Source organism: Acipenser ruthenus, chromosome 11, assembly GCF_902713425.1.
Source record: "Acipenser ruthenus chromosome 11, fAciRut3.2 maternal haplotype, whole genome shotgun sequence".
Lineage (NCBI taxonomy): Eukaryota > Metazoa > Chordata > Actinopteri > Acipenseriformes > Acipenseridae > Acipenser > Acipenser ruthenus.
The window spans coordinates 26,896,516-26,922,758 of record NC_081199.1 but is presented as its reverse complement, the minus strand read 5'-3'; the positions used below and the strand labels follow the sequence as shown (position 1 = coordinate 26,922,758).

Here is a 26,243-nt window from a genome sequence, read left to right as displayed (position 1 = left end):
AAAAGATAAGTCGATTAATCAAGTTAACAGCAGCTGCATTGAAGATGGTGTATTTCACATTTCGTATATTTCCCAGCTGTGACTGCATTACCTCATACAAAGAACCCACTTGAGTTTCATGCTCATGTTTTTGCATTAAGTTTATACATTATATATATATATATATATATATATATATATATATATATATATATATATATATATTTGAAACACCCTTTCAACAACGAACACATAGTTTTCTTTACAATTGTTACTAAACATGACAAAAAGGATTAGTTCCTGTTCTCAAAGCATATGGCAACATTAGATGAAATATATACTGTTAACATGCTTCTCTTTTTATATGAAATGTGATACCAAGCTTTTAAAAAACATATACTACCAAAGCACTGCCTTTCAGTCTTTCACCATGAAAGACCTATTGATGAAAGTTTAGAATGAAGTATTTTAACCAGCACTGTCAAACTGAAACATGATACTGGATTTAAAAAGCATGGGAACTGAACAAGGTAGATAGATAGAAAGATAGATATTTTCAGTTCTAACTACCAAAATGCCAATGAACTGCCATTGAGTTAAGCTAGCACCACCCTGCACCTATATGTCTGTTAACACATTTGTCATTCATTCATCATCTTAATCTATAATTTACCAGGACCCTCTTGAAAAATGAGATGTATATATCAAGGGTTCTATCCTGGTTAAATAAATACATTTGAAATTAAATAAATGTGATCACAGAAGCATTATGTTATAGTTTGTTTAGATGAGAAATAACTGCACTGGAAATCCAAAGCCTGTATCGCATCTCATCTGCAGTCTACAATCTACAATCCAATCTGCAACCAGACATTACCCAAAAGTCAAATATTACCGGCCTTAGGCACGTGCAAAACACGCAGCTGCATGGGGCATCAGGCTGGAGTGGGCATCATATTGTACCGGTGACCAGACCCCATCCAATGGTGCAGGTTGCTGTGAGCTTGTTTGTTTAAAAAAGAGTCACTGTCTTGCATTTCTAGATTTATTTAATTCATCATCATTTTTCCGACAACTACACGACCATCTATAACAGCATTTTCCCTGGCAACCGTCAGTCACTCAGCTTGATCGCGAGCATTTTTGCTTCCGATAAAATTCACTTGAGCGTCTGAGATTGACCGAAAGAAAACAAACAAACAGTAGTGTTACGCAGAGCAGATCTATGTACAATTGGTGGTGCAAAGTTTAACTTAAAGGTACATTTTTTTAACACTAAACACAAAACACAAACACAGTTCTTTATGATAGTGAATACGTGCAAGTTGTGTAATACAGTTCTCCGTGAAATGCAGGGGTGAAAGTGATGTCCGGGTTTATGCTGGCTTTCGCTACAGCTCCGGATTGTGCAACTGGTAGTCTATTAAAAAACAGACGACAGTTAACAAAACACTAACAAACACAAGACAAAACTCATGGTTCACGAAACAGCACGCAGACTCCTTGTAGGTTTTCAACACTAACCATTTACCAAGGAACAGATCACGTCAGCTATCCTCACTCATGACCCCTAGGTTAACGAGCACATCCGCTCCTCCAATCCTCAGATGCCACACCGTTTACCGTCTGGGTCATTGAGTTTGGATACCGTAGCTGCATCCCTTTCCTAAATGACCAACTTCCACCTACCCTATGGAATAAATTGTCGTGCCATTTAGTTAAGGGCACTCTGTTCCCGTTACACAGTGCCCTCACAGGTCGAGAGGGAGATCTAACACCAAGCACCATTCGATCTCTGTCACAGTCATGTTTGAGTATCATGACATAATGCAGCAGCAGTTTTATCTGTTTGCATTTTGCAATGCGAAACTCTGTTTCTGCTGGAGCCTAAACAGTCACCTTTCATCATTGTGTCTAGTCACATCAGTTCAGCCAAAAACGTTAGCATTAATTACACAATACTGACCTTAAGGTTAGGGTTTTGGTGTAGGGAGAGGATTATTCATTGTTTTATTAACAATAATATGATAGCCAATCAGAGTGCAGTGTCCTGACAGGAGAATTTTGTGTTACCTTTGTAAGGACAGCTCGAAAGATGAGCTTTGAGGCTTTCCAGCAATGACCTATTCATGTATTTTTGGTTTTTGAGCCTCGGTAGACCTCTGTAAATACAAATGTTTTTAAAATGTTATTGTTCGGCTGTATGACCTACTTCAGTGTAGTAAGCTAACAGGGTGCTTACCTGTTCTTTGCCAGCAGAAGAGAGCCTCGCTAGCCTGGCTGGTGGTCCCACGGTGGGGCTTCTGCCTCCTATCGTTGGTAGGAAAGGTCCTGGTCACCAGAGCAGCATGGCCTGTTTCAAAGCAAACAGCAAAGACTCCAAAGATATCCCCACAGGCGTTATTAGGGGCAGTTTACCAGAGGAACTGAGAGGTGAGAACCTTTTATTTTATTAGGCCTGTGTTACTGAACCTGATGATTTTTACTTAAAATATCCATATATTTCTGATAATATTTCATGTCTATTTTTCTTTTACTATGAAGAATGCTACAAAGGCAGTTCAGTGGGCAGCCTCATCATGGGTCCTGATGGGCAAATCATCCGTTTATCTCTTCTGGGACCCATTACAGATTACGGCGCAGGACTACACCTTGATGACATCACTCAAAATGGAGGTTTGAACATTTATATCATTTTAAACGTCTAAATTGGTAAACCTTTGCAATTCACAGAAGGATTTTTAAATGTAATGAAATCACTATGATGTTTTTACTATGCCTTACTACATTTTGCAATGTTTTTACTGTGGTATAACTTGGGGAAACTTTTATAAGGGAACACGGTCAGTGAGTAAAATATTGATTGTGCTCCGCACATTCATATATATGTTTAGATCTAGGTGCTAGTTACTAACATAGCAATTACCTAACACTGTTAGGTAACACTCAAAATAGGACATTCCCCAGACCACAGGTTGGGAATTCTTATAGAAAAGAATACATACACAAAGTCTTATTTAGTTCATCTATAACTTTAAAACACTGAACCATAAAATGTTTGGTACTAAAAAATAAAAATATATATATATATAAAATTAAGGTAGACGTAACATTTCACCTTTAACTTCCATCCAACCTTAATTATCTTTTAGGGTGCCTATTGTAAATGGTCTTTTAATTATAACGTTAAACTATCCTTATATAATCTCATCGTGATTAGAAGTAGGATTAACCAGTTTGTCAAAAGATGGAACCATGACAGCTTTGAACATGACATGACTGGCAATGACCTTCGACCCGCTGGGGAACCACAAGGTCTTCGGAGGGCAGCTGGGAGAAAGGGAGGCAGAGGGGTGCGCCCTGCTGCTCCTGTCTGAGAGATTACTGATTGGTATGAGTCAAAAAAGAGAATAAAGGGGAAAGGCATGTATCCCTCATTAGGTTTGTCTGCCTCCTCTCAGGGTTCGGAACCCTGGGCCCTGCTGTCAGCATGGAGCAGCCGTGGACAATATTCCTACAACAAGACGGAGGTCAGTCACTCGCAAAGATTTTAATAATTTGACCATTCATTTCATGCTGCTTTCACAGACAAGGTTTTTTTTTTCAATGGGACATCCCTTGTAATTCACTCAGAAGTTATCTTTGACGGCAGGGCTTGGTTGTGGCAATGCAACGGTTCTGCACTTAGGGGCAATGGTAGCACAAGTCCAGCTGCAAGCCATTGGTAGGTACCACAGTGGGAACATTTTTCATCATTTCAGTGATACAGTATCAGGACCAGTGTAATATTTGCTCCAAATCTGTTGCATTGGCATTGCTGTTAGTGATCTGTTTTTCTGATTCTGTCATGTTACTTCAAGACATCCCCAGCCTACAAGAGAAAATGAATGACCTTCCCTCCAACAGCCCCATAGTAGGTCACCTTTGTGCTCAAGTCAATGCACCTTCAAGTCTGTTCAGCCAGTAAAAGGGTTAATTGGCTTATGAGCGACATGAACGTGAAACTGCAATCTGGAAGCACCTAAAAATCTGGTGCAAATTCAACATTATTCTTCATGTGATTCATAGGCCCCCAGTTGATCATTTACTTAACTCTACTTAACACTCACAGAAGCCCTGCTGTTGCTTGTGCACACACTAACAACACCATTACAAACATCCTAATAGCAGAATAGACCTACAATTTCCCAAAGCACAATATTTCCTGGATTAGTGAAGCCACAGGCTATTTCCTACAGACACCCTTCTACCCTAATTGGGGTTCAACCTAAAAAAATGCATCCGAGCCTGTTCTTTTTGAAGATTTCCAGTAGTAAGAAACTGCATTGTTTATTTATTCAGTCTGAGAATGTACTTGTATTACTGGAGTGGGAGCAGGGGAGTCCAAAGGAACAAAAGCGTTCAGTGCGCTTCAGAAACCCAAGGGGCAATCAATCCTTCACACTTTACGAGCATAATTTTTTTTACAAATATATCTGCCCTATATACATTTTTAAAGTATGATACATTTATATCATTTTTAAAATATTGATAGCAGCTTTTTATATGCGTTGCTCCGGAGATCACTGTTATAGTTTATGTACTGTCAACTGCTTGTCAGTTTCCGTTGTACCATATGGGGTCAATGGCTTTTTGTTTCTTGATTTTGAAATGATGTAACTGAACTGGGTCTGAGTCTACAGAAGGCAACTATGTTTAATAGCTAGAACTGGCTGCTTTTTGAACCCCCCCCCACCCCCACCCCCCTTGTCTTTTTGAATCCTCAACATCTGTTTCTGTTTTCACTTAGTGAGGTATCCCTAACAGTGAAATCTGATCTCCCCTGGCTAGGCCCTAATCCTGGGCCTTGAGTTTTTGACTGACAGGCCCTGTGTTTTCTCAACCTGACCTCTCTTGCTGTTCTGTTTCCTTTATCCTGTCACTAGTCAGAAACCTGACCCCCTTCCCCCTAACCACCCTTTTCGGGGCCTCATCAGAAACTGACACTTTCTAAATAAAGATTCTTCAGGCAGATGAGTATATCCAACTTTATTCCTCCGTCCTTGCAGGGAATATCCCTGACAGTTGGGTTTCGACCTAACCGGATCTCGTCAAAAGACATTTGTCTGTGTTTCTGCATTAATTGTTTAGAGGGGGGCTGGCTTAGTTAGTCCACATCACAAAACCCCCATACGTACTATATATATATATATATATATATATATATATATATATATATATATATATATATATATATATATATATATATATGCTCAGCGGTCCAAGACTGAATCAAAATTGTTGAAAATGTACCTTTTTTAGTAAGGCTTGGCTTTAGGTTGTTGTTGTTCTTGTTGTTGGTTTGCACTGAAGCATCTATAACATACAGAAGTAGTATACTCTTGAGATGCATAGCCAACTAGTGTACATAACTGAAAGACTGTCCTGGCATCATTGGTTGAATTGGTTAGCAAAAAAGTCCTTTATATAAGTTTGACATGTATGTACTTAAAAAAAAAAACAACTTAAATATATATATATATGCATACATCCAAATTAGCCAGTAGTATGTTCTTAATAATTTCCAAGATCATCTATGGACCTAAATTTGTGATCAGTCATTTGTGAATACCTCACATGCATCTCAGCACCTTTTATTCTGGATGCTCCTGTAGTTGGTGTTCCAGCTTCTTTCATAGCTTGCACATTTTAATTTTCTAGTAATATTATTATTATTATTTATTTCTTAGCAAATGCCCTTATCCAGGACAACTTACAATTGTTACAAGTTTGTATTTTTACATACAATTACATTATTTTTTACATACAATTACCCATTTATACAGTTGGGTTTTTACTGGAGCAATCTAGATAAAGTACCTTGCTTAAGTGTACAGCAGCAGTGTCCCCCACCTGGGATTGAACCCACAACCTTCCGGTCAAGAGTCCAGAGCCCTAACCACTACTCCACATTAGAGCCCTATTTTCTGTTAGTATGATTGATTTCCCATTTGGTAGTTCCACTTTAAAAAAAAAGTGTGGAAAACACCTGGATATCAGATCCACTACAACCACTGGGTAGATCCAGGATGAAACAGGTTAAACAGTGCCCTGACTTATTTATAGAAAGTGAAATAAACGTTCCACTGGTTAAACAACAAAGGATTTAGCTAATCATATTGCTGAACCTCTTTTAAACAATATTGGGAGCTGCTGACACGTCTCCTGTGACCGAACACTTTAATAGAGACGGACACCAAGCTGATGACATCACTGTGTGTGGAATGCACTGCTGCTGGAAAGCACATACAGCCAAAAAAAGAACACATTGGCACCTCAGGAACTCTTTATTAGTGTTCTGGAACGTTTAGACATGCTGCTGACTTCCAGGACCCCAACAGGTTCAAATCCTGGTGAAATAATAAAGATGATTTGATCTTTCTTGTGGGAAGTTAAAATCCATTTTCAACATAAAGCTATTTATTCCAGTTTGCACAGTAGGAAGGTTAAAGGAATCCTGAAAGAAAATCTGTAGTTTACCTTGTGTAGTATTAGTCCCTATTCACAAACCTTTATCTACCCTTTTTTGAATGGCATACAGTTTGATATTCACAAAACTGGTCTAGACTGTTGTTATTAAAGCCTAAACGTTCTTGAATAGTTTCAGGAATATCACATTTCAGTTTTATTCATCAATACAAATTTTAATAAGCGCCCACTAACAGGTTTAGCTATAAACGGTGCAACTTTCGCTTAGGATTTAAGAGTTGTAAATCTAGCCCAGTGTCCAAAAGAATAAAAAGATGATCTGACTGCTCTAGCTAAAGAAGTGGTCTGAAGCCTCCTAATCAACTTCTGTATATTTCAGCAACGATACAAAATGAATTACCGACTGCTTTGTTGGGTTGTTTTTTCTTCACTTTTGTAGCAGTTTAGGTTTTGTATTGATCGGCTGTAGAAAGTTCAGTTTTCTACCTGTTTTCTTTGTGGTGCCATTGGATATCACTTCCGCCTTTTATTATTTATTTATTTATTTATTTATTTATTTATTAGCAGACAGACTTATCCAGGGCGACTTACAATTGTTACAAAATATCACAGTACTAAGTATCGCATTATAAAATATCACATTACAAGTTATCACATTATAAAACTTCTGGTGATGAGTACTTATGCAGGTTATAAGATTTCCAGGCTATTAAAAGAGTAATAACCAAGGCTTTAAAACTTTCTTAGTTTGGCCTCACCTGACCTGGAGACTGACCTGCATCACAGGAAATGACAATCTACCAGGAAACAGCAGATTAAAGTAAATGTGTGGTGTGGAACTTGATAATGTTGCTAATGCTAATAAGTTGTAGATTTTAAAGCCTTGGTTGTCACTCTATAACTGTAGCGTTCACCTAAACAGGCTTTCTTCCGCATCAAAAAAAGATTGTGTTGTTGAATCCATGTGTACGTGTGACGATTGCTCCCTCTAGTGGTGACAGGTTGCCATGACTTTGACTTCATTATCAACGTTTCTGTTTTGCCCAACTGTAACCGAGTTTTATATACACCCTGTACCTTGTATAACTGCCTACGAATCCCAGCTCAGCTCGTAAAGCTAAATGTAACCTGCAGCTGCACACAGTTTCCAGGACTCATTCCAACACAGCAGGGGAGTCTCTTTTATTATTTAAATTTGTTTACACAGGAAAGAGACGCCTCATCATCATCACTTCAACACAAGTTCTCTGTCGGCAGCAGTCAGCAGCCCTGAACAGTTTGGCATTACAGTCTAGCAGGTTAAATGGGAGTGTGCAGAGGTCTCACACAATCAGCCATGCATTTCCCAAAGAATTTCAGACAAAGTTCACATCAAATCTCCTGGGGGCCGTTTTATTTTATAACCAGAACTTAAAAGCAAGGAGGTTTTGTTTTCTGTTTTTCCACCAAAAGTTCAAAGCATCCCTGAGACAGTTAAAGAGGTTTTAATCATTTTGATGAATCCTGTACAAAATGAACTGGAAGTTTACAACAACACACTGTCCAAGCAGTGTTTCTGTCCTGCTCTAATTTGTCATTACTTGTATGCGCTAGTTTATACAGGGTTTGGACAAAATGGAAACGTTGGGCATTTTGGCATACACTTTGGTGTAAAAGAACTGTCCCTCACATTGATTATTAGTTTGTCAAGCAAATGCATCCCTGAAATATGTTCTGCAATCTATGAGATCTGCATCTTCCTGTTGAAAGTCAGTTTCAGTCACAATGGGCAAGACAGCAGCTCTGACAGATTGAGGGCAGCGCTAGATTTTCAGGTGCTTTCTTATCCAGGACTCGACAGTCTCAAAAGTGATGACTGTAAATAGGCTATGGGTATCCACCCCCCAAAAATGCAAAGTTTAATCAATTTTGGTTGCTAAGACATAGCCATCAATAGCTCAACCAATCAACTCCATAAAAAATAATCATTAGCATGACCAACATGCACATTATGAGGAATAACATAACCTGTGTCCAAGCAAAGATTCAATATCATTTTCATAACATACTGTAAGTGGAAAGCTTCAGTTCAATAAAGTAATTGTGTAAAGTGTACTTCTTATAAATTGCTAGTACCGGTATCTATTTTCTATTGTTAAGGTAAAACTATAAGAAACTATCATATCGAATTCTACGTTTTTTTGAAGACATCCTGTAACATTTTTAGTCTATAGTTGAACTCAGCCCTGAACATGTTATCCTGGCATTAACAGCATTAAAATAACCTCTTGCCTCTGAGTGGGTTGAGGAGAAGACCTTTCCTCTCCTGGGAGTTGTCAGCTTTGGCTCGAATGGGCGATTAAAAGAATGCAGGAGTGGTGTCTGTGCCGAAGCCTACAGGGTTAGGAAAATAAGTCCTGGGGAGCAGAGGTCAAGCAAGGATGCTTGCGGTTTCTGCTGAAATGTCACGTACGGATGTCCTTGTGATTCCCTGGGATCGCTATCAGTAGCATTTGACAGTGTCAGCTGTGTGATCTAGCGACAGGGTGAGCAGACATGAACAAGCCTCTGGGGTTTAGCCCTGGAGCCAGCCTGGCTAAATGCTTCATCACCTGTCCTCCCAAGCCGACCGGGCTCCCCTGACTATCACCGGCTGACCTCTGCTGTCATTCTGTCAAGATAAAGACAAAAGAGGTGTGCTAACATGTGTTATACCGATTAAGCTGGAAAAGTTAAGTGACCGTACACTCAGATCTTCTTTCTTTCTTTCTTTCTTTCTTTTTTTCTTTCTTTCTTTCTTTCTTTCTTTCATTTCTTTCTTTCTTACATTACACAGTTTAATATATAAGCAGCGGTATCTTCATGAATATACAGGGGTATGCGGACGATTGAGCTGGGTTTATTTTCAAAGCTTGATAACTTTTGTTGAAATTGCAGCAAACACATTTCTGAAACTTAAAAGCCAAATTACATTTTCTGCACGTTTACATAAACAACATAACTTAACTGAGCCAAACATAACACACTATTAAATTGAAATACAAAAGCAAAGCTGATTTACACTTTTTGAAAATGAAACCATTGAGTAGGTTTCATTCACACCCTGTACCAAATGTCTATTTAAGTACAGCTTTGTCCAGCTCACCTGTGTAGCCCTGGAATTGAATAGATTCTCTTTAAATACCAGGACAGAGTATTTTATGTGGTGTCTCTTACAACACATGGCTTTTCAAGAGCAGTTCTTCATGAGCCTTCTGTTTAATACTGCTACATCAGCTTGGAGGGATGCTGTGTGACTTATGTAGCTTTATGCTTCATGCTTCATTGTAATAACTAGGTAAGTAACAATCCCAGCTCTTACTTGGTAACTACTGTGCAATTACATGGAAATGGTGTACTTAAGTGACGATACCACGGCACAGGTCATTTCTGTGGGACTGATTGAGAACATGAGAATAAAATAAAATACAAATTTGTTATGTCGAGACTGTGAGATCATTTATCTTGTGATCGCGACACACATTTCTATTTTTTTTCCACTTTCCTTAATGAGTCACTGTACATTTCCAGTTATTACTATGTTATAGAAGGTTATGTACCCTGTCATTTAAAGTTCTCCAGTGATATATTTTTCAGCTTTGTTTAGCTGTGCTCTTACACCTTTCAGGGGTGCCTGGATTTGGAGAGAATGCCATGGATAGTGACACAGATCCTAACCTGGCCCATCTGAACCCCACACACATGGGCCTGAACAGCAAGGTACAGTACATGGCTCCTGATTTGCTGAGCTATTGTTGCAGTAAAGTTTTCTGTAAGGAAAGTAAATTGTTGATGTTACAAAACCAACAATAAACAACTTCGGTACACAGAGACTCATTTCTAAAAAAAAAAAAAAAAACATTGTGTACTGTTTATTTGAAGTTTAAAAACTGTATATTTCTTTGGAGCAAAAGCTTAGTAAATCATGTTGTGCAATAAACATTCATCTTTCTTGTTAAAATGCTGCACCCTGAAGTAAGCACTTCAGCTAAATAGTATGAAACCAACCACCATTTCATTCTATATGGTAAAAAATATTTAGTGCTGTTACAAAAAATAAGAACTCACAATATTATTTAAAGTTTAAAGTAAAAAAATTGCATATTCTACATTGTGGATGGGATGTAATGTAGAGTGATAGATTGTTTATTGTGCACTATTCACAATGCTTGAAACAGTTTCATTAAACTGTTCTAGAATTTTTCTTCATTTACAATGGTCTATGCAATTTTCTTGAATGGGTTTTGAAAATACTTTGAAACAGGCTTTTTCATGGAAAACATACCATTTCTTATAAATACCTTTCTTATAATGTGGAGCAATACCTTATTGGATTCATCACAGAGATTTTAACACCAACATTTTTATTTCTCTTAATGGGCCCACACACAGACACACATCTCCCTAACACACTGTTGCCTAATGCATTTTGCAAAGCCTGGCTTTATGAGGTTTCACTAAATAAAGATTAGTAAATGTTTAATGATAATTGATTGCAGTTTTAAACTGGCAGCTTCTCCAGATACAGATCACGTTCACTCAGGAGTCGTTTTGCTTCACAATTCCAACCTTTCCGTGCCTCAGCGCTTTCTAAAGAGGTGCTTTGTGAGCATGACTGAGAGCTGTCAGCATGGAATTAGAATTGACATATAGGGGTTCTCAAATAGAGCATACACTGTTCTTTTAGAATACATTTTCCTTTCTCCACTCTTTAATTAACTCCTATTTGTTTTAGTTTTTTTAAAGGAGAAAAAAAAAATCCTTTTAATTTTAGAAAATAAAACCAAGCAACTATAATATAATTCAAGGTTTCTTAAGCACTCTCAATCTGATAGTTTTGTAACATTAACGTGAATGTTAATTCCTTTAAAAAAAAATAGGATTTAGAACATAAGAAAAGTTTGGGAACGAAAAAACGCCATTCAGCCCATCAAAGCTTGTCCCTTCTTTGCACACCATTCTCCCCTATTGGGGGGGGGGGGGGGGGGGTCAAATTTAAAAGCACATAATCCTGTCTTTTAAAAAATGTTCCCAGTGTTTTAGGTCCTACTACATCACCTAGTAGCGTTTATGCATTTATAACTCTGTGTAGAAAAGTGCGTCCCACCTTCTGTTCTAAACTTACTTTTACTCAGCTTCCATGTATGCCCTTGTTCTGTTAAGTGAAATCATGTCTTGGGGTAACTTTATCTGTTCCGTTTATGATTTTATAAACTTCAATCAAGTCCTGTCGATCCCGTCTTCTTTCTAGCTCATGTCATTAAGTCCTGAGATCAACCTTCTCTGTGTAAGAGTTAATTAAAGACGGGTAAACGCTTAGAAAATATGCTTCTTGATTGACTGGTTAATTTACATTTTCTTTTCTCTTTGCATTTCTGGTGTTATTCGTTCAGTTAGGGGTCATGGTTTACTATTTACTTAACATAAATAGCACATGATTAGCAAATGTATCCCCCTGACCCCCATTCATCATTTCTATTTTTTGTCAGGGTGACATTTCTTTTTTTCACAGAATCCGTTTCTACCTCACTTGTTTATTTTATAAATATGAATCTGCTGATCAAGTCAAAGGCACATCATTGAACCTTTTACGCTTTCAAAGATTTGCCACAACCTGTTAGCATTCTATAATATTGACAGCTGACCACCTACAAAACTACCTGCAATTGCAGCTTATGATGGCTCTGTAATGGAGCCCACCAAGACTGCATCTAATTGTCCTTAATAAGGGAACTTTAATGTTGTTATTGAATGAGGTAATACATGGACAGTGAAGAACACTTTTACTGTAGATCCCTATGTTTGCATGAATTCTTTGCACAGCTTTCACACAGTATGTATATTTGTCTTTTTCTGATCTGTGTTAAGCTTTAAATTTCATACTGTATTTAAATATTGTTTTTACACTGTAACCTTGTGTTGCCCTGTAACACCTGTAAATCACCTTGGATAAAGGTGTCTAAATTATAATAATAATCTTTATTTTCCCTACTTGACAGAATCACCCCTGTGGGTGGTCTAAACACACTCTTCAGTCACATGAAGTCCTGTTGAGTTCCATGACCTGTTAGAAAAATCCATTCAATTGAAAATATAACTCAAAGCCCTTGTTGGCACAGCAGTTGTAATATCAGTATACCAAATAGCCAAATATTTATTTTGAGTCATTCCAAATAGATGTCAAAGTTGACCATGAAGCTGTGAGTAATGTTTTTAATGTTCCTTTTTCTTTTTACAACAGCAGAATAATCTAATGAATAGGGGCCCAAAAAAAACAGGTTTCAAGTCTGATGCTGGCAGTTCTGATTCAGAATTAGTAAGTATTGGTCCAGATTGCACCATCAGGGAATCGTGTGCTTGCTGCATACAGAAATGTTAGAAACAACATGGACTTAATGGGCCTGTATTTTGAAGCATATCATTTTCAGCAAATTGTGGAGAGGTCTGGCTGAACAAAATATAAATGGATCATCATGAGTTCTGCTTGTCCCCAAGCTAGTTTCAAACCCTGTGTTAATTTTCATAATTCACTATCATACATATAACAAGACATTGTGAAGTGTTTTTAAATCTTTGTTTTTCAAATAGAGCCTATATTGTGCTTGATGACATGTCTTTCTATTTATTCACTACCTTCTGTAGGACTCAAGCCTGGAGCAGGGAGGTAGACATGAGGCTGGTCATCTGGATGCTGATAAAAGCAAGAGCAAAGGTACAGTTTAGTTTCACTGTGAACCATGCAGTGAATCCGAGAGTCACTGTGAACCATGCAGTGAATCCGAGAGTCACTGTGAACCATGCAGTGAATCCGAGAGTCACTGTGAACCATGCAGTGAATCCGAGAGTCACTGTGAACCATGCAGTGAATCTGAGAGTCAATGTGTTCTACACTGAGCCCCTCGAGAAGATGAGGGGACCTGCAGGGTGGCAAGGTGATGGCGGCCTCTTCTTGGTGGTCTCTTAGGATTCCCAGCCTCACATTGAATATATTAGCTGTAGCTTTGTTGCAGGTTTGTAGGGTTTAACTGTGTTCAAACCCCAGACTATGTATTTCTCTTCCAAGATCAATTTTATTGGCCTGTACTAAAACTTAGCCAGAAAATTTGGGCTTGACAAAATGTGGATCACAGCATATAGCCTAATACTAAGCTGAGGCATTGGTTATTAGCCTTCATAGAAGAGTGCCATTAATCAGTAACCGACTTTCCTTTGAGGTCAGATAGCGGCCCTTAACACCTGACCAGCAGGAAAGGGGTTAACGACCTCTCGACATGAACTATTTAGAAACCATACTGCAAATTGATTTTGTTATGGTTAACTTTGCTGTATTAAAATACAATTACATTGGTGATGGGGGAAGCTGAAACATTTGCCAACAAGACTTATTCACCTATCCAGCTACCAACCAGGCCATGCCTGCTTAGTTTACTGAGAACTGACCAATCTCCAAGGTGGTATGACTGCAGGCCATTGAAAAATAAGGGTTTACATTTACTACAGGATAATTGAGTGACAAACGGCAGTTTGGTGTGACAGGTCGCTTTTCTCTGTTGTTCTTCAGCCTCAAAGCGAGCACAGAGAAGAGGTGCATTACCTGACAGTGAGGCTGAAGAATACCAACGCCACCTCCAGGGCACATCCACCACAGCAGGGGATTCCGCCCATGTTTGGGGTCGAGGTGCAGAATCAGACGAGGGCCTGGCTTCTCTCCGACAGACCGGGGCCTCCAGTACCCGTCCACTCCGCAGCTGCTCCCCATCCAGAGGCAGAGGGAGGGCAGGGCCTGGCACGTCACCCTTAGAAAGCTGGGGACATCTGGAGTCCAGCACCACAGCTGGATCTCCTCCACAAAGAAGGCAAGTGGCATCAGATGATACGGGTGCAGTAGGTAGGGCACATTGTAAACTAGTGGTGGAGGGTCTGTTTGGATTTTCTTTGGTTCATCTGCTGAACATTGAGCTACTAAGAAAAAGAAAATTAGACACACATATTTTAGTGCTTATATTAACTAAGCCAAAAAGCCCCAGGGGTTTAATTCTCTTTAGGCAAAACTAGTTCAACTTCTTGACTTCTACTGAGACTCCCATGCACTGTTAAGATGTTGTATGTCATACTGGAACACATTTTGCAAGAAACCTTTTTTAAGCCTTATGCAAAGACTTTGCAGTACAGTAAACATACCATCACAAAAGTGTTGTCATTGTGTTTTTCTCAGATCTTTATTTGTACTGTATTTACAGCACCACTGTCAATATATCCTTTAACATTATACTAACAAAATACAAAACTGAATTGCAGATACAAGCAGATAGCCAACAGCTTATGTTTGTGATTGTTCGGATGCTGCTGCCTTCCTGATTCACTCTTTGTACTAAGTATAAAAACCTGTTTTATATAAAAAGCTGCTTTATCTTGTTTGCAAGTAAAGCTTCATTTAAACTCAGTGATGTCATCAAAAGCATTCCTGCCCCCATACGGGATGGGTTAAGATAATCTTAAAAACATCCACCACATTCACTGCTATGATTTTCATAAATATAATGCCACTGACAGGCTAATATGTACCTATATACCCTTGGATAATTTCCCAGAAATAAAGCGCTATTAAATCAAGATTTCAGACATGTTACTGCAATAGCAAATATGATAAACTCTTTTGTTAAGATTCTGTCAGCACACACCTATAAACTGAATTTAGTCGATGAATCTATACCCAACGGGATAAGCCATTACAGCATTGCGGTTACCTTGGATTGCCTCATCCGCCTTGGTTATCCTGAGATTACTACGAAAAATAAATGGCAAATGCAATCAAGATATCCAGGTACTGTAAAATGCTCTCAAAATATAGGTTGATGACATCAACCCTTTAGCATTTTATAAAAATGAAGAATATACCAGTCCTGAATACACCTGCCTGCAACTTGTTCAAAATGAAAAGAGACTGTTTAAACCAATTCCCACTCAGGGTCCATAAAGCTAGCTTTTTTTAAAAAAATGTTGAATACTTAATCTCATCTCAAGAATGTTGTTTCTATTTTCTTTTAAGGAAAAACAGCAAATCTAAGAAGAAGCTTTTGTCTCAGAACAATGACAGGCTGTCCAATGAAAAATCAGGAGCAAAAGCTTCTGGGAAGGAGCAGATGACCGAGGAGGAGGAGGAGGAGGAGGAGGAGGAGAGATTCTTGAGTAAGCAGACAGCAGGGCTTCGCACTGGGAACGCTGGGAGTAGCACGGTAGGGTTCCATCTCACCACTGTCGGGTGTAGTCGAGCTGAACTAGTTTCATAGAAAGATCGTCTTGGATAAACAGTCACAGATGCAGCTAGCACATTACAGCCCTCATAAAAGATCATCCATTATTTGAAACGTCTGTTTCAATATTGTTTGTCAAAATGTGTTTTTATGTATCCTTATACAACTTAACTGCAGTATACCAGTGTAATAAATCCAAGAGAATGCATGGTATAGAAAAATGTGATATGGCAGAGCATAATATGGTTGAGCATGGTAAAGCACAGGAAATGCATAGCAAAAACATAGGAAAGCCATGGTAAACTGAATGACTGTGGAAATAACATACATTTTCACATGAATTGCAGGAACACTATCAAATCTACAGTAAACTGAACCAGGGTAGTTTAGTTTGCCAGTTGAAATGAAACATCTTCTGTCATCTTCTGTGCCAATGCAACTAATTATTATCACAATTCATGATGTACTGTATTTACATACGGTACATAAACTTGGGAGTGATGTTAAATACAACTATTTGCATAACGGCAGCCCAGTATTTAGTGGAGTAATGTGTTCCCCACCTGGTAAATTCACTACTGTGAGGAGTGCAGGGGGAGTCATGAAATTGGGATCTGACTGGTTGACAGGTTGATTATCTTATCTGAGGGCCCACTGAGCGTTGTATTGGCTTTTACACTCCATCAGACAAGTCGGGGATATCAGTTGGGGAAACAGTGACCTCTACTGATCATCTTGGCATCATCCATTGCTTAGGCTTGGCAGGTGAAAAGGATTGGCTTGACAGAGGGAATGAAGGTGACTTGTAGATCTTCAGTCCAAGATCAGTTAGTGGGTTCTAAAAGAAAGAAAGTCTTAAAGTCTGCTGAAATTATGAATCCTCCACTGGTCTTTACACTGATGTTTTGAAAAGTTAAAAAAAAAAAAAGTAGAAGGCGCTATCTGGGTTCTGCTAAGCGTGCAATGAAAATAGTGGCATTTCTGTGGTATCTTGTATGTTTTGGATAGAAAATAGGCTGGAAACCTCCTGAGTCCTGTTTACAAGTGGCATTATTCAGCTGTCAAAATGAATGATTTCCAAACAGAAGATCTGTGGCCTTGTTTCGTGACATTTTACATTCTTGAATTCTGTGCTTAGCAGCTTTCAATGAAGCAAGGCATGACAATAAATAACAGTGATATGCGCCTCAGTAGGCCCCAAGCTAAACAACACCAGGCTGATAATTAAACAAGGATCTAATGAGTTTTCTTTTGTTTTTATTTAATTTTTTTTTTAGAAAACAAGGGGCGGTAAAGGAGACAAAGAAAAGAAGAAACTGAAAAAGGGCTCCGAAAATGAAACCGGGGCTTCTTTAAAAAAGAACAAGAAAGCTAAAGGAAGTGGGCTGGAGGGCCGTGCTGAGTTTGTCGTGGGTAAGGAATTTGATGATAATTTGGTATGGGGAAAACTAAAATGAAAGAAAAGTAGTGTAGCCAACTGGTCGTAAATCCGAGGACAGCTGGGGCCAGGGGATTCTATGTTGAAATCCTGGCACAGCCACTGATATATGCTGTAAACTTAGAAAGCACAGCGGCTCCATTCTATTAAAATAATAAATGGATAAGAATTAGGAAATGGAGAAAGCAGAATAGTTTGCATTCTCTGCAGACGGAATATATATATATATATATATATATATATAGTTAATATAAAAAACAAAATGGCACTATAACTATGGAGAAATGGATCCAACAGACAAACTAATCCTTTATAGGATTATTTTTACAAACTTTTCCAATAAAGCACACATGTTTATTTTGTTATTCAAAATCATTACCTTTGTGTATCATCTTGATCTCTCCAGGGAAACCTCGAGAGAAACGGGTTGAAGGAAAAAGTGGCTCAGCTTCCATCCCGAAAAAGAATCCTCCAGATATAGTTCCGAACATCGTCATAGAGTCAGATGAGGAGTGTCTGTCTGAAGGTGGAGGGGCAGGTGGGAAAAAGAGTCAAAGAAATGCTGGGAAAAAGAGTAGAAAAAATGGTGAAGAAGAGTATGCAGGAGAAGATGGTGCAGATGTGGAATATGAAGAGGAGTTGTGCAGCTCAGAAGGACGGGGGTCCCATGAGAGGGACACTTCATCCAGCGAGAGAGGCACTCCAGTCTGCCGTCTCTCTGATGAATCCACTGAGGGCAGGGTCACCTCCAAAACCTCTGTCACCATTCGGGTTGCCACAGGAATGGAACGCTGTGGGAAAACAGATGTATCTGACATGAATAGTGTGGTTGTAAGTAGAAAGTAGCTTGTTTGACTTCAGTTCTAGGATAAATCCCTACTACAGCTCACTGAAGGTCAGTCGGCGTCCTCTGATGAAAGCCAACTGACTGGTGCTCTGCAGCCGATTGTTGACAAAGCTACCAGCTTTGAGATCATAGGGTGCCCGGCCAGTAGGGTCCACTGTAGCACAATGAGGAGAAAAATTTGGCCTCCCTAACCCGTGGAACCACCAGACCCAATGTGATGCTACCTGTGGAATCCCCAGCGAAGATCGGCAACTTTGCACAGTCTGGGAGCGAATCTGTGCTCCCGACTGTATGACTCTGTAGAACTATACAACTCCCAGCCGTGCCTTTACCAGTACCCCTCGGGGACCCATATTAAATATATAACATAAGAGAATCTTGCATGTTATTCCATTGAGTTTCTTCCAGATTGCGTTTGCAAATGAACTCCTTGAAAATCACTCGGATTAAGCCTAATTATTTCTTTAGACCTTTGGACAGTTTAGACATTAACTGCACTTCTATGACAATCAAATGCAAAAAAGGAATTACCTGAAAATCGAAAGAATGAGTGACTGCTCGTGTAACAAGATCCCTGGATCAACTTAACCAATGTTGGGGGTGGTGCTTGAGGTTTGAGCTCATGTAGAGTTTGTTTGTTTCCACATTGGACACACTATCCATTTGCACTGTAAGGAATCTCGGTTTGACTTATGGGAAGTTTAGCAGTTGACATGATAGTATTTGACTCATGAGACTCAAAAGTCACTATTTGTAACTGATCATGAATTCCAGTGACAACATTGATCCCTAGATTGCTGCTTACAGCTCGTTGGCTAATTGCGTTAAATCTCAGTTCAGTTTTTCAAAGGTATTGGTTGGGCCATCAAAGCAAGACACCAGGCCGCTGAGCCCCTTTATCTAAAACTCTCGCAAGCACACATGGCATACTGTTTATTCCCGTTAGTATTTCATATTAATATTGAAGACACATTACTCGGTAAACGTTTCATCTGCTGTATTTCCTTTATATCACATTTAAATGTTATTATATTAAAAGATGAAGTCCCTCAAAAATTACGTATTTTAAATAAAAAAAATCTCCAAAGATTTTATTTAAATATGTATTAATGTTAGGGACTTTTTTCTCCTCATCGCACTTTTGCAGATGCTATTGACTGGGAGCCCAATGAGCTCAGGCTGGATTTTGTCCTCCAGGGTGTAAAAGGCAATTGGCTTGGTCGTGGGATCACCCACTGACCTTCAATTTTCATGAGCTGTTGTGGGGAAGGAGGGTAATATGAGAAAAACAGGAGCACACTACAAGCCATATGTAAGGGAGTTAAATTTATACTTCTCCACGTTAACTGCCTTGTAAAGTTTCCCAGACTAACCTTTTTTTCATTTAGAGTGACCAAGTATTTTTGGATTTATTTTCCCCCAATTTGTAATGTTCAGTTATGTTTTGTCTCCTCATCGCAGCAAGTCCCCACGCAGCACAGACGTTCTGAGGGCGTGTGAGCGTCCTCCGATCTCACAAGCCTAAAGCCAGAATCAATTTTACGCCGAGCAATCCAGAGCAGAGGTGGGTGGGCTACCGATCCTGGAGAACAGAGATCAGCCCTGCTTTGTATCCACTCTGAATGTGCTCGGTCTGGCCAGTAAGGTTCGCTGTTGGCGATGAGGAGAAGCAATCCCTGCCAGTTTCCCATCCCCCACCCCAGCAGCGTCCAAGCCAATGTGACGCCCCCCTCTGGGTCCCCAGCAAAGTTAGGCCTGGACGCAAACTGGCGCCATCCAAGCTGTGTGACTCATCCTGCGCTCCCAGCAGCAATGCTTTAACTGGATGAGCCACTCGGGACCCACCATTTTCCATTCTGTCAAAAAAATAGATAGATTAGAAATAATGAAACAATCCCCCTGGCTTTTCTTTTCTTATAATGGACTCCCGAATCCTGTGTGATGGCTGTCTGATGATGTTGTTTGCAGGGCAGCAGTGAGACTGGGTCTTCAGTGCGTTCAGCCCGGGACCAGCTCCAAGCAGAGCAGGCAGAGAAGAGACGACAGGGAGTGGACCGGAAGAGACGGGAGCGAGAGGAGCAGAAGAAGAGGGAGCAGGAGCAGCAGGAGAGGGAGGAGATGATGAGACAGGAGCTGGAGGAGGAGCAGCAGTGCAGAGCCCAGGAGATCAGGTAGGGCAGGCACCACAAATACAATCAATTACTGTAGAAAACTGTATTAAAACTCACATGTTTTTAGTCTGGTACACAAATGTTTTGGTTTGTGTGGTTTTAACTTCTCTTTTCTTTGATTTTTATGTATATATTCTCTACCTAGCTTTTACCATAGAATGCCACAGTAAATTTTAGTAAATCAGATTTTTAGAAACAAGGTAATGAAACAAACACTTCTATCCAAAACACACAGACAGACAATTAGGCAAAAAAAAAGGAGAATGGACTTAATAGCCCACAATTTGCAGCAAAGTGTGTATCATTTACAGTGTTAAATGTTTCTATGATTATCCTGGACATATCTGCCAGCTTGATTCATCATACAGGAGTTTTCCCTTGTGAAGTCACTGAGATTCTCAGGCGGGGGGGCAGCGGGACATACCAATCCTTCCCCGGGGCCCATGACGGCTCTCGGCGGCCCTGGCCAGGCATTCAATAGTGCATTTTGAATATGACATCGTTTAGGCACACTGGATTTTGCCCACTTCACAGTTTACATGGTGACTCTGTTTTTTCCTCCACAATGTTGCTCAGCATATTTATCTGTTTATTTTAACACAAGCTATTTTTTCTGTTATATAAATAAGGATATGTCATGACTTTTTGAAAAGCAGTGAGTCTGTGACCCTTGGTATTTTTTGGCAAATATATGCAGCTTAGATTTATATTTATTAATGTGGATTTAAAAATTCTGTGGTAGTTCTTACATACAGTATGCTGACTGTGGTGCTGTCTTGCTGTGCTACTTAAGTTCATTTGAAATATGTGCTAACAGCGCCTCCTGGTGGCGGTAATGTATTCTCCTGTGTGAGGCCAAAAGTTCATGTCCCAGTCTCCACAGACACATAAAATAGGTGCACAAAGAGCCCTGTAAATGGCAGAGATCTAAAAGCACCGGCTTAGAGGCCCACATTCCACAGCAACTTGTACGGCATTACTTTAACATTGCAAAGTTAATCCTATTAGTGCTACTGGAATCTGAAGGGAAGGGAATGGGGATGATAGACACATTTTAAGTGTTAAAATTATTTTTCAGTTCCTATAAGAGCACCATTTTTTGGTCTATGTCTTTCACCAGATATTTCAACTGCCAGTGTATTTCTGTTTAAGGACCCATATGCACTGATCGTGTCTGTCTGTCTGTATGTTACACTTTGCATTGATAAACTGCTGATTTTATACAAATTTAACAAATATTTACAATACCTGATTATGAGGACCACCCATACTTATGTATACTGATGCACAAAAGAAACGCAACACTCGGGTCTAATGGATTTAATCAAATATTTTAAACATAGATATCAAACAAAATCACAGAAAATGTGAACAAAAATATAGATCAAAGAATCATGATAAGATTTCAGTATGAAATGTTAGTATCGGGTATGACCTCCCTGAGCATTAACACAATCCTGATCAATCCTGATCAGCCTCTGGATAGACTGCTGCGGGATGTTCTGCCACTCTTCCTGTGCAGCTGCAGCCAGCTGGCAAAGGTTGGCTGGTCACGGTTGTCTCCTGTGGATGGCACTGGCGATTTGGTTCCACAGATGTTCTATTGGACTCAGGTCAGGAGAAAAAGCTGGCCACGGCAAGACCTCGACATTGTTTTCTTGAAGTCGTGCAATTGTAATCCTAGCACTGTGCAGTCTTGCATTGTCCTCCTGGAAAATCGACATTTCCATTGGCTTGCAGAAACGGAAAAACTGTTGCCTCAAGGACATTCTTGTGTTAAAGGAGATTCTTCCCCACATCATCACACTTCCACCGCCCCACTGGTTGACTTGAAAAGTGCAACAGTTAGCATAACGCTCACCACAACGTGGTGGACCGATGTGTTGACCCTCTGCCTTCCAGGACATGGCCTGTCCCTCACAGAGCTGGTGTCCTGGTTTCTCTGGACTAGTCTGCTGATTTGTTGAAGCAGAACCTCTCATTCTCCGGGCAACTTCTCTCACAGACAGGCCCCCTTCAGTCATGCTGACAGTAACCAGGTGATCTTCATTACACAAGCAGGGCATTGTCATATCTTTCACTGTTCTTGCGTAAATTAAAATCATGTCTTTTTGAATGACTATTGATAGATTCTTAAATCAACTAATTTTGGCAATTTTCATTGTGCATCAGTGTATTTACCAGTTACATATCTCATAAGGGTCTCTTTCTAGGCAGAAAATGTCAGCAAATGTTTCTCATATTTAGTTTTGTGTCCTGAGTTCTAAAGGTATATATAATCTATAAGGAGATCAGTGATGACAAACGTACATTTTCTATAGACGCAACAACGAATCGATTAGGAAGTCACTTTCCATCCCCCATTGTGAGCCTGTGGGTGGCACGGAGCTGACACAGTGCTGTTTGTTGTCGTTGGTGTGCAGGTTGAAGAAGCAGCAGCAGGAGGAGGAGAGGCGGCAGCAGGAGGAGGAGGAGAGGAGCAGGCTGAGGAGAGAGCAGGCAGAGAGGGAGAGACAGCGCAAGCAGCAGGAGGAGTACCGCAGGAAACTGCAGCAGCTGCAGAGGAACCGACAACAGATAGAGGCTGAGAAAGCAGGTATACACCCTGACAGGGGCGCTGGAACTAGGGGTGCTGGGGGTGCGGAACCGTCCATCATATACAGGGGTTACAGTTTTGTTCAATGGCTTTCAGCACCCCCACTATATAAATTGTTCAGCACCTCTGCACGCTGACCAGCAGAGGGCAGCAGGAAAAACAGCTTTGGATCTTAACCAGATAGTCTTCATTGGCAATGCATTGGTTCTGCACTAAATGGACAATGATAGAACAAGGGCAGCTACAGTGGTATGACCTGTTGGTGGAATGGTCATATTTTAATGTACCAACAAGATCAAAGTGGTACGAACTAATACAAAATTATCATCAGTTGCAGTATCCTATCAAATACATTGATAGATTGTGAACAATTTAAACAAGCAACGCTAGGCTGCTGCCTTCTTCAGAGAAATGTTTCTTACAGATACTATAAATATTTTGTTTAGTGGATCTTTCAAAGAAATACGTACTGTAGTTCATCTGTTACTTCAAAACCTTCATCATAACTTCAGATTTAAAACTATATGTCAAATAGACAAACATTTGGGCTAATTAATCAATCTGAAGAAGGCTGTGGCGTTTGAATTCTAGACTTCAGCCATAACTTCAAACCGCTCAATCAAAAGGTACATAAACATTTGGTTTCCAAGATCCCGATTCGTACCACCAAATATTACTCTAGGTAAAGTGGTTCAACATTAGTGCCCATCGAGGTCTGTGGAACCAGCTGATAAGAAGACAAAGGTTTCGGCCTGTGCCTTCATCTGTGTCCACTGATAAAAGCAGTAGCCAAAACCGTTATCTATTTGACTTGCCTCTGAGTTTCTAGTGAGTGTTATGAATGCTGTGTTACGCAGCGGAGGCTGAGCGTAGGCAGAGAGAGGAGGAGCAGAGGCAGGTGGAGGAGCAGAGGCTGCTGCTGGAGATGGATGAGAGCGAGAGGCAGGAGTACCTGAGGCGCAAGAAGGAGGAAGAGGAGCGGAGGAGGCAGGAGATGGAGGAGAGGCAGAGGCAAGCCGAGGATCAGGCCAGGAGGGGGATGAGCGAGGCTCGGTGGCAGGCAGAGCTGCTCACCAGGTAAAACTAACATACTGAGTTAGCAATGAGGTCATTACTATTACTTTTGTGCATTCAATGCATGTGCAGTCAGAATTTAGTGGATTGTGCACCATCTAGTGGAAGGATAAAGGAAGTGTAATACATAGCACTGAAAGCATGGGAGCTGTTCAGAGATAGAAACATATGCGTCAACAAAACCTAATTGGAGTCAATAAAGTACGTTCTACTGATATTGACAAATGTAACACTTATTTTACACAAGTACAGCTGTAAAGTTGTTCAAACGCATGCAAACATTGTACAATTGTAATATAGTGCTTAAGGCAACAACGTTCAGCCAGGACTCTCTGATAACCAAGGATTTGAGTCTGCAATACCTAGAATAATGGGTTGTTGTTTGTTTGTGACAGGCAGAGGGCTATCCTGGAGCAGAACCTTCGCTTTCAAAGAGGCCTGCTGAGCGAGGCAGAGGGGCTGGAGAGGATGCAGGACCTCTCCAGGCCCTGGGTCTACTCCTACTTCCAGCTACTGGAGATGCTGGGGCTGCCAGCCACCCCAGAGGGAGTGCCAGAGGAGGCGTGAACCTGGACCAGCGTCCTGCTGCGATACCATATACCAAAACGGGGGCAGCTGGGTCCAGTCTCACTGGTGCGCTGCTCTGCATCAGCTCCTGTCTGGTTTAAACCTGTCCTCTACTTGGTTATTTTGTAGGAGGTAGTTTAGTCCCCCCTAACACTGTACACAAGACATGCACACATTTTTTGTGTTACAATTTCTAGTACAGTTACAAAGTATGGTTCTAAAATGTTTATTCAGATTTAATAACCCAGATACGCTAAATGGTCATATTTTAATTGCTATTTATTGTCAGAGGCACTGGGAATGTACTTTTTGGGGGAAAGACTTTTTGCCTTTGCTACATACACTTGTAGTCAAAAGTTTACATACCCCAATGGAAATTTGTAATTTCTAGAAATTTCTCAAAAACAAAGAATTTTAGGCAAAATCTTTTGTGGATGAGGGAAAGAAGTTACAAGAAATAGATATCTACAATTAATTCAGCAATTTTTTTAAAATTAATTCCAAAAATTCTAATTCAGATGTATTCATACCCTTTGATGCTATGATAGTATTGTCTACAAGGTGCTAGAAATTTTAATATGATAATGCAGAACCTAATTCCAAAAAATGAAGGGTTAGGCATAGGATGATTGCTGTCATTACCAATGTCAATATGGGACAAAGCAAAGAGCTATCTAAAATGATTAAACTGTCATAAAGCTGGAGAATGATACAAGACGATTTCCAAGTATTTGAGTATCCCATTTTCAACTATTGTTTCTATTATCAAGAAGTACAAGACTCATGGTACTGTCACAACACTCCCTTGGTCTGGAAGAAAGAAGGTTCTTTCACCAAGAATAAGTAGAATTGTAAAGAATGTTAATAACAGTCCGAAATTGACTGCCAGAGATATTCAAAGTGAATTGGCTGCAGGTGGGACTGGTGTTTTCATTTCAACCATAGGTTGAGTATTTCATGGTGAAGGTCTCAAGGCCAAGGAAAAAAACACTCTCAGGAAAATGTCACAAGGACAATCGCTTAAAGTTTGAAAAATGGCATTTGAATGATGGATATGAGTTGTGGTCAAAGGTTTTGTGGAGTGATGAAACAAAAATCGAGCTATTTAGTCACGCTGATGTCGTTACATTTGGAGAAAGTCTAGTGAGGCGTACAAAGAAAAGAACACCATACCGACTGTCAAGCATGGAAGTGGTAATATCCTTCTATGGGGCTGTTTTTCCTCTAATGGCACAGGAAATTTAATTCCAATACATCTGTTCCATAGGATACCAAAAGATATTGGCCAATCATCTGAAACCCTCCGCTACAAAACTTGTTTTAAAGCGAAATTGGACATTCCCACACATCAAACATCACACATCAACTGCGCAAGAGAAGTCCTCAGAATTTGAATGAGCTGGAACAATTTTGCATTGAAGAATGGTCAAAAATCACTAAAGAATCATGCCGAAAGTTCATTGACAAATATCCTAATAGTTTAAAACAGGTTACTATTGCTAAAGGTTCCTCAACTAGCTAGTAATTTCATTGTCCTTGTCAGGGTATGAATACTTTTGAATTAACATTTTTGGAGTTTAAAAAAAAAAATGGTGAAATAAATAATTGTAGGCATCTGTTTCTTGCAACTTTTTTTTCCCCTCATCCACAAAAGCAATTTTTTTGCTACAAAAGATTTGTCCCATAATTTGTTTGAAAATTTTCTAGAAATTATACATTTCCATTGGGGTATGTAAGGCTATGTTAATCCACTGAAATCACACATTTTGTTTTATCTAAGCATTCTATATTCCAGCTGCATTTCCATGGAGCTTAAATAAAACATTTTTAA

At 39.8% G+C, this 26,243-nt stretch overlaps 1 protein-coding gene across 5 annotated transcripts in view; it reads left to right on the top strand.

The window, feature by feature from the left end:
* The window catches only part of LOC117426714 (uncharacterized protein KIAA2012 homolog), a 48,882-nt gene that overhangs the window by 22,634 nt on the left and 5 nt on the right, over positions 1-26,243 (top strand). For 3 of the 5 annotated variants that reach the window (XM_034044624.3, XM_059033550.1, XM_059033549.1), the window contains 14 exons: positions 2,236-2,412; positions 2,524-2,655; positions 3,441-3,509; positions 10,094-10,185; positions 12,707-12,781; positions 13,108-13,177; positions 14,027-14,321; positions 15,515-15,701; positions 16,997-17,132; positions 17,564-17,988; positions 19,973-20,175; positions 22,599-22,771; positions 23,629-23,848; positions 24,241-26,243. The exon at positions 24,241-26,243 is cut by the window's right edge and continues 5 nt beyond it. In XM_034044624.3, coding sequence (XP_033900515.3) covers positions 2,236-2,412; positions 2,524-2,655; positions 3,441-3,509; positions 10,094-10,185; positions 12,707-12,781; positions 13,108-13,177; positions 14,027-14,321; positions 15,515-15,701; positions 16,997-17,132; positions 17,564-17,988; positions 19,973-20,175; positions 22,599-22,771; positions 23,629-23,848; positions 24,241-24,412 — 2,426 coding nt within the window. In that variant the 3' untranslated portion in view covers positions 24,413-26,243. The remainder of the gene's footprint in view (positions 1-2,235; positions 2,413-2,523; positions 2,656-3,440; positions 3,510-10,093; positions 10,186-12,706; positions 12,782-13,107; positions 13,178-14,026; positions 14,322-15,514; positions 15,702-16,996; positions 17,133-17,563; positions 17,989-19,972; positions 20,176-22,598; positions 22,772-23,628; positions 23,849-24,240) is intronic. The other 2 variants (XM_059033552.1, XM_059033551.1) reach the window with 2 other exon arrangements.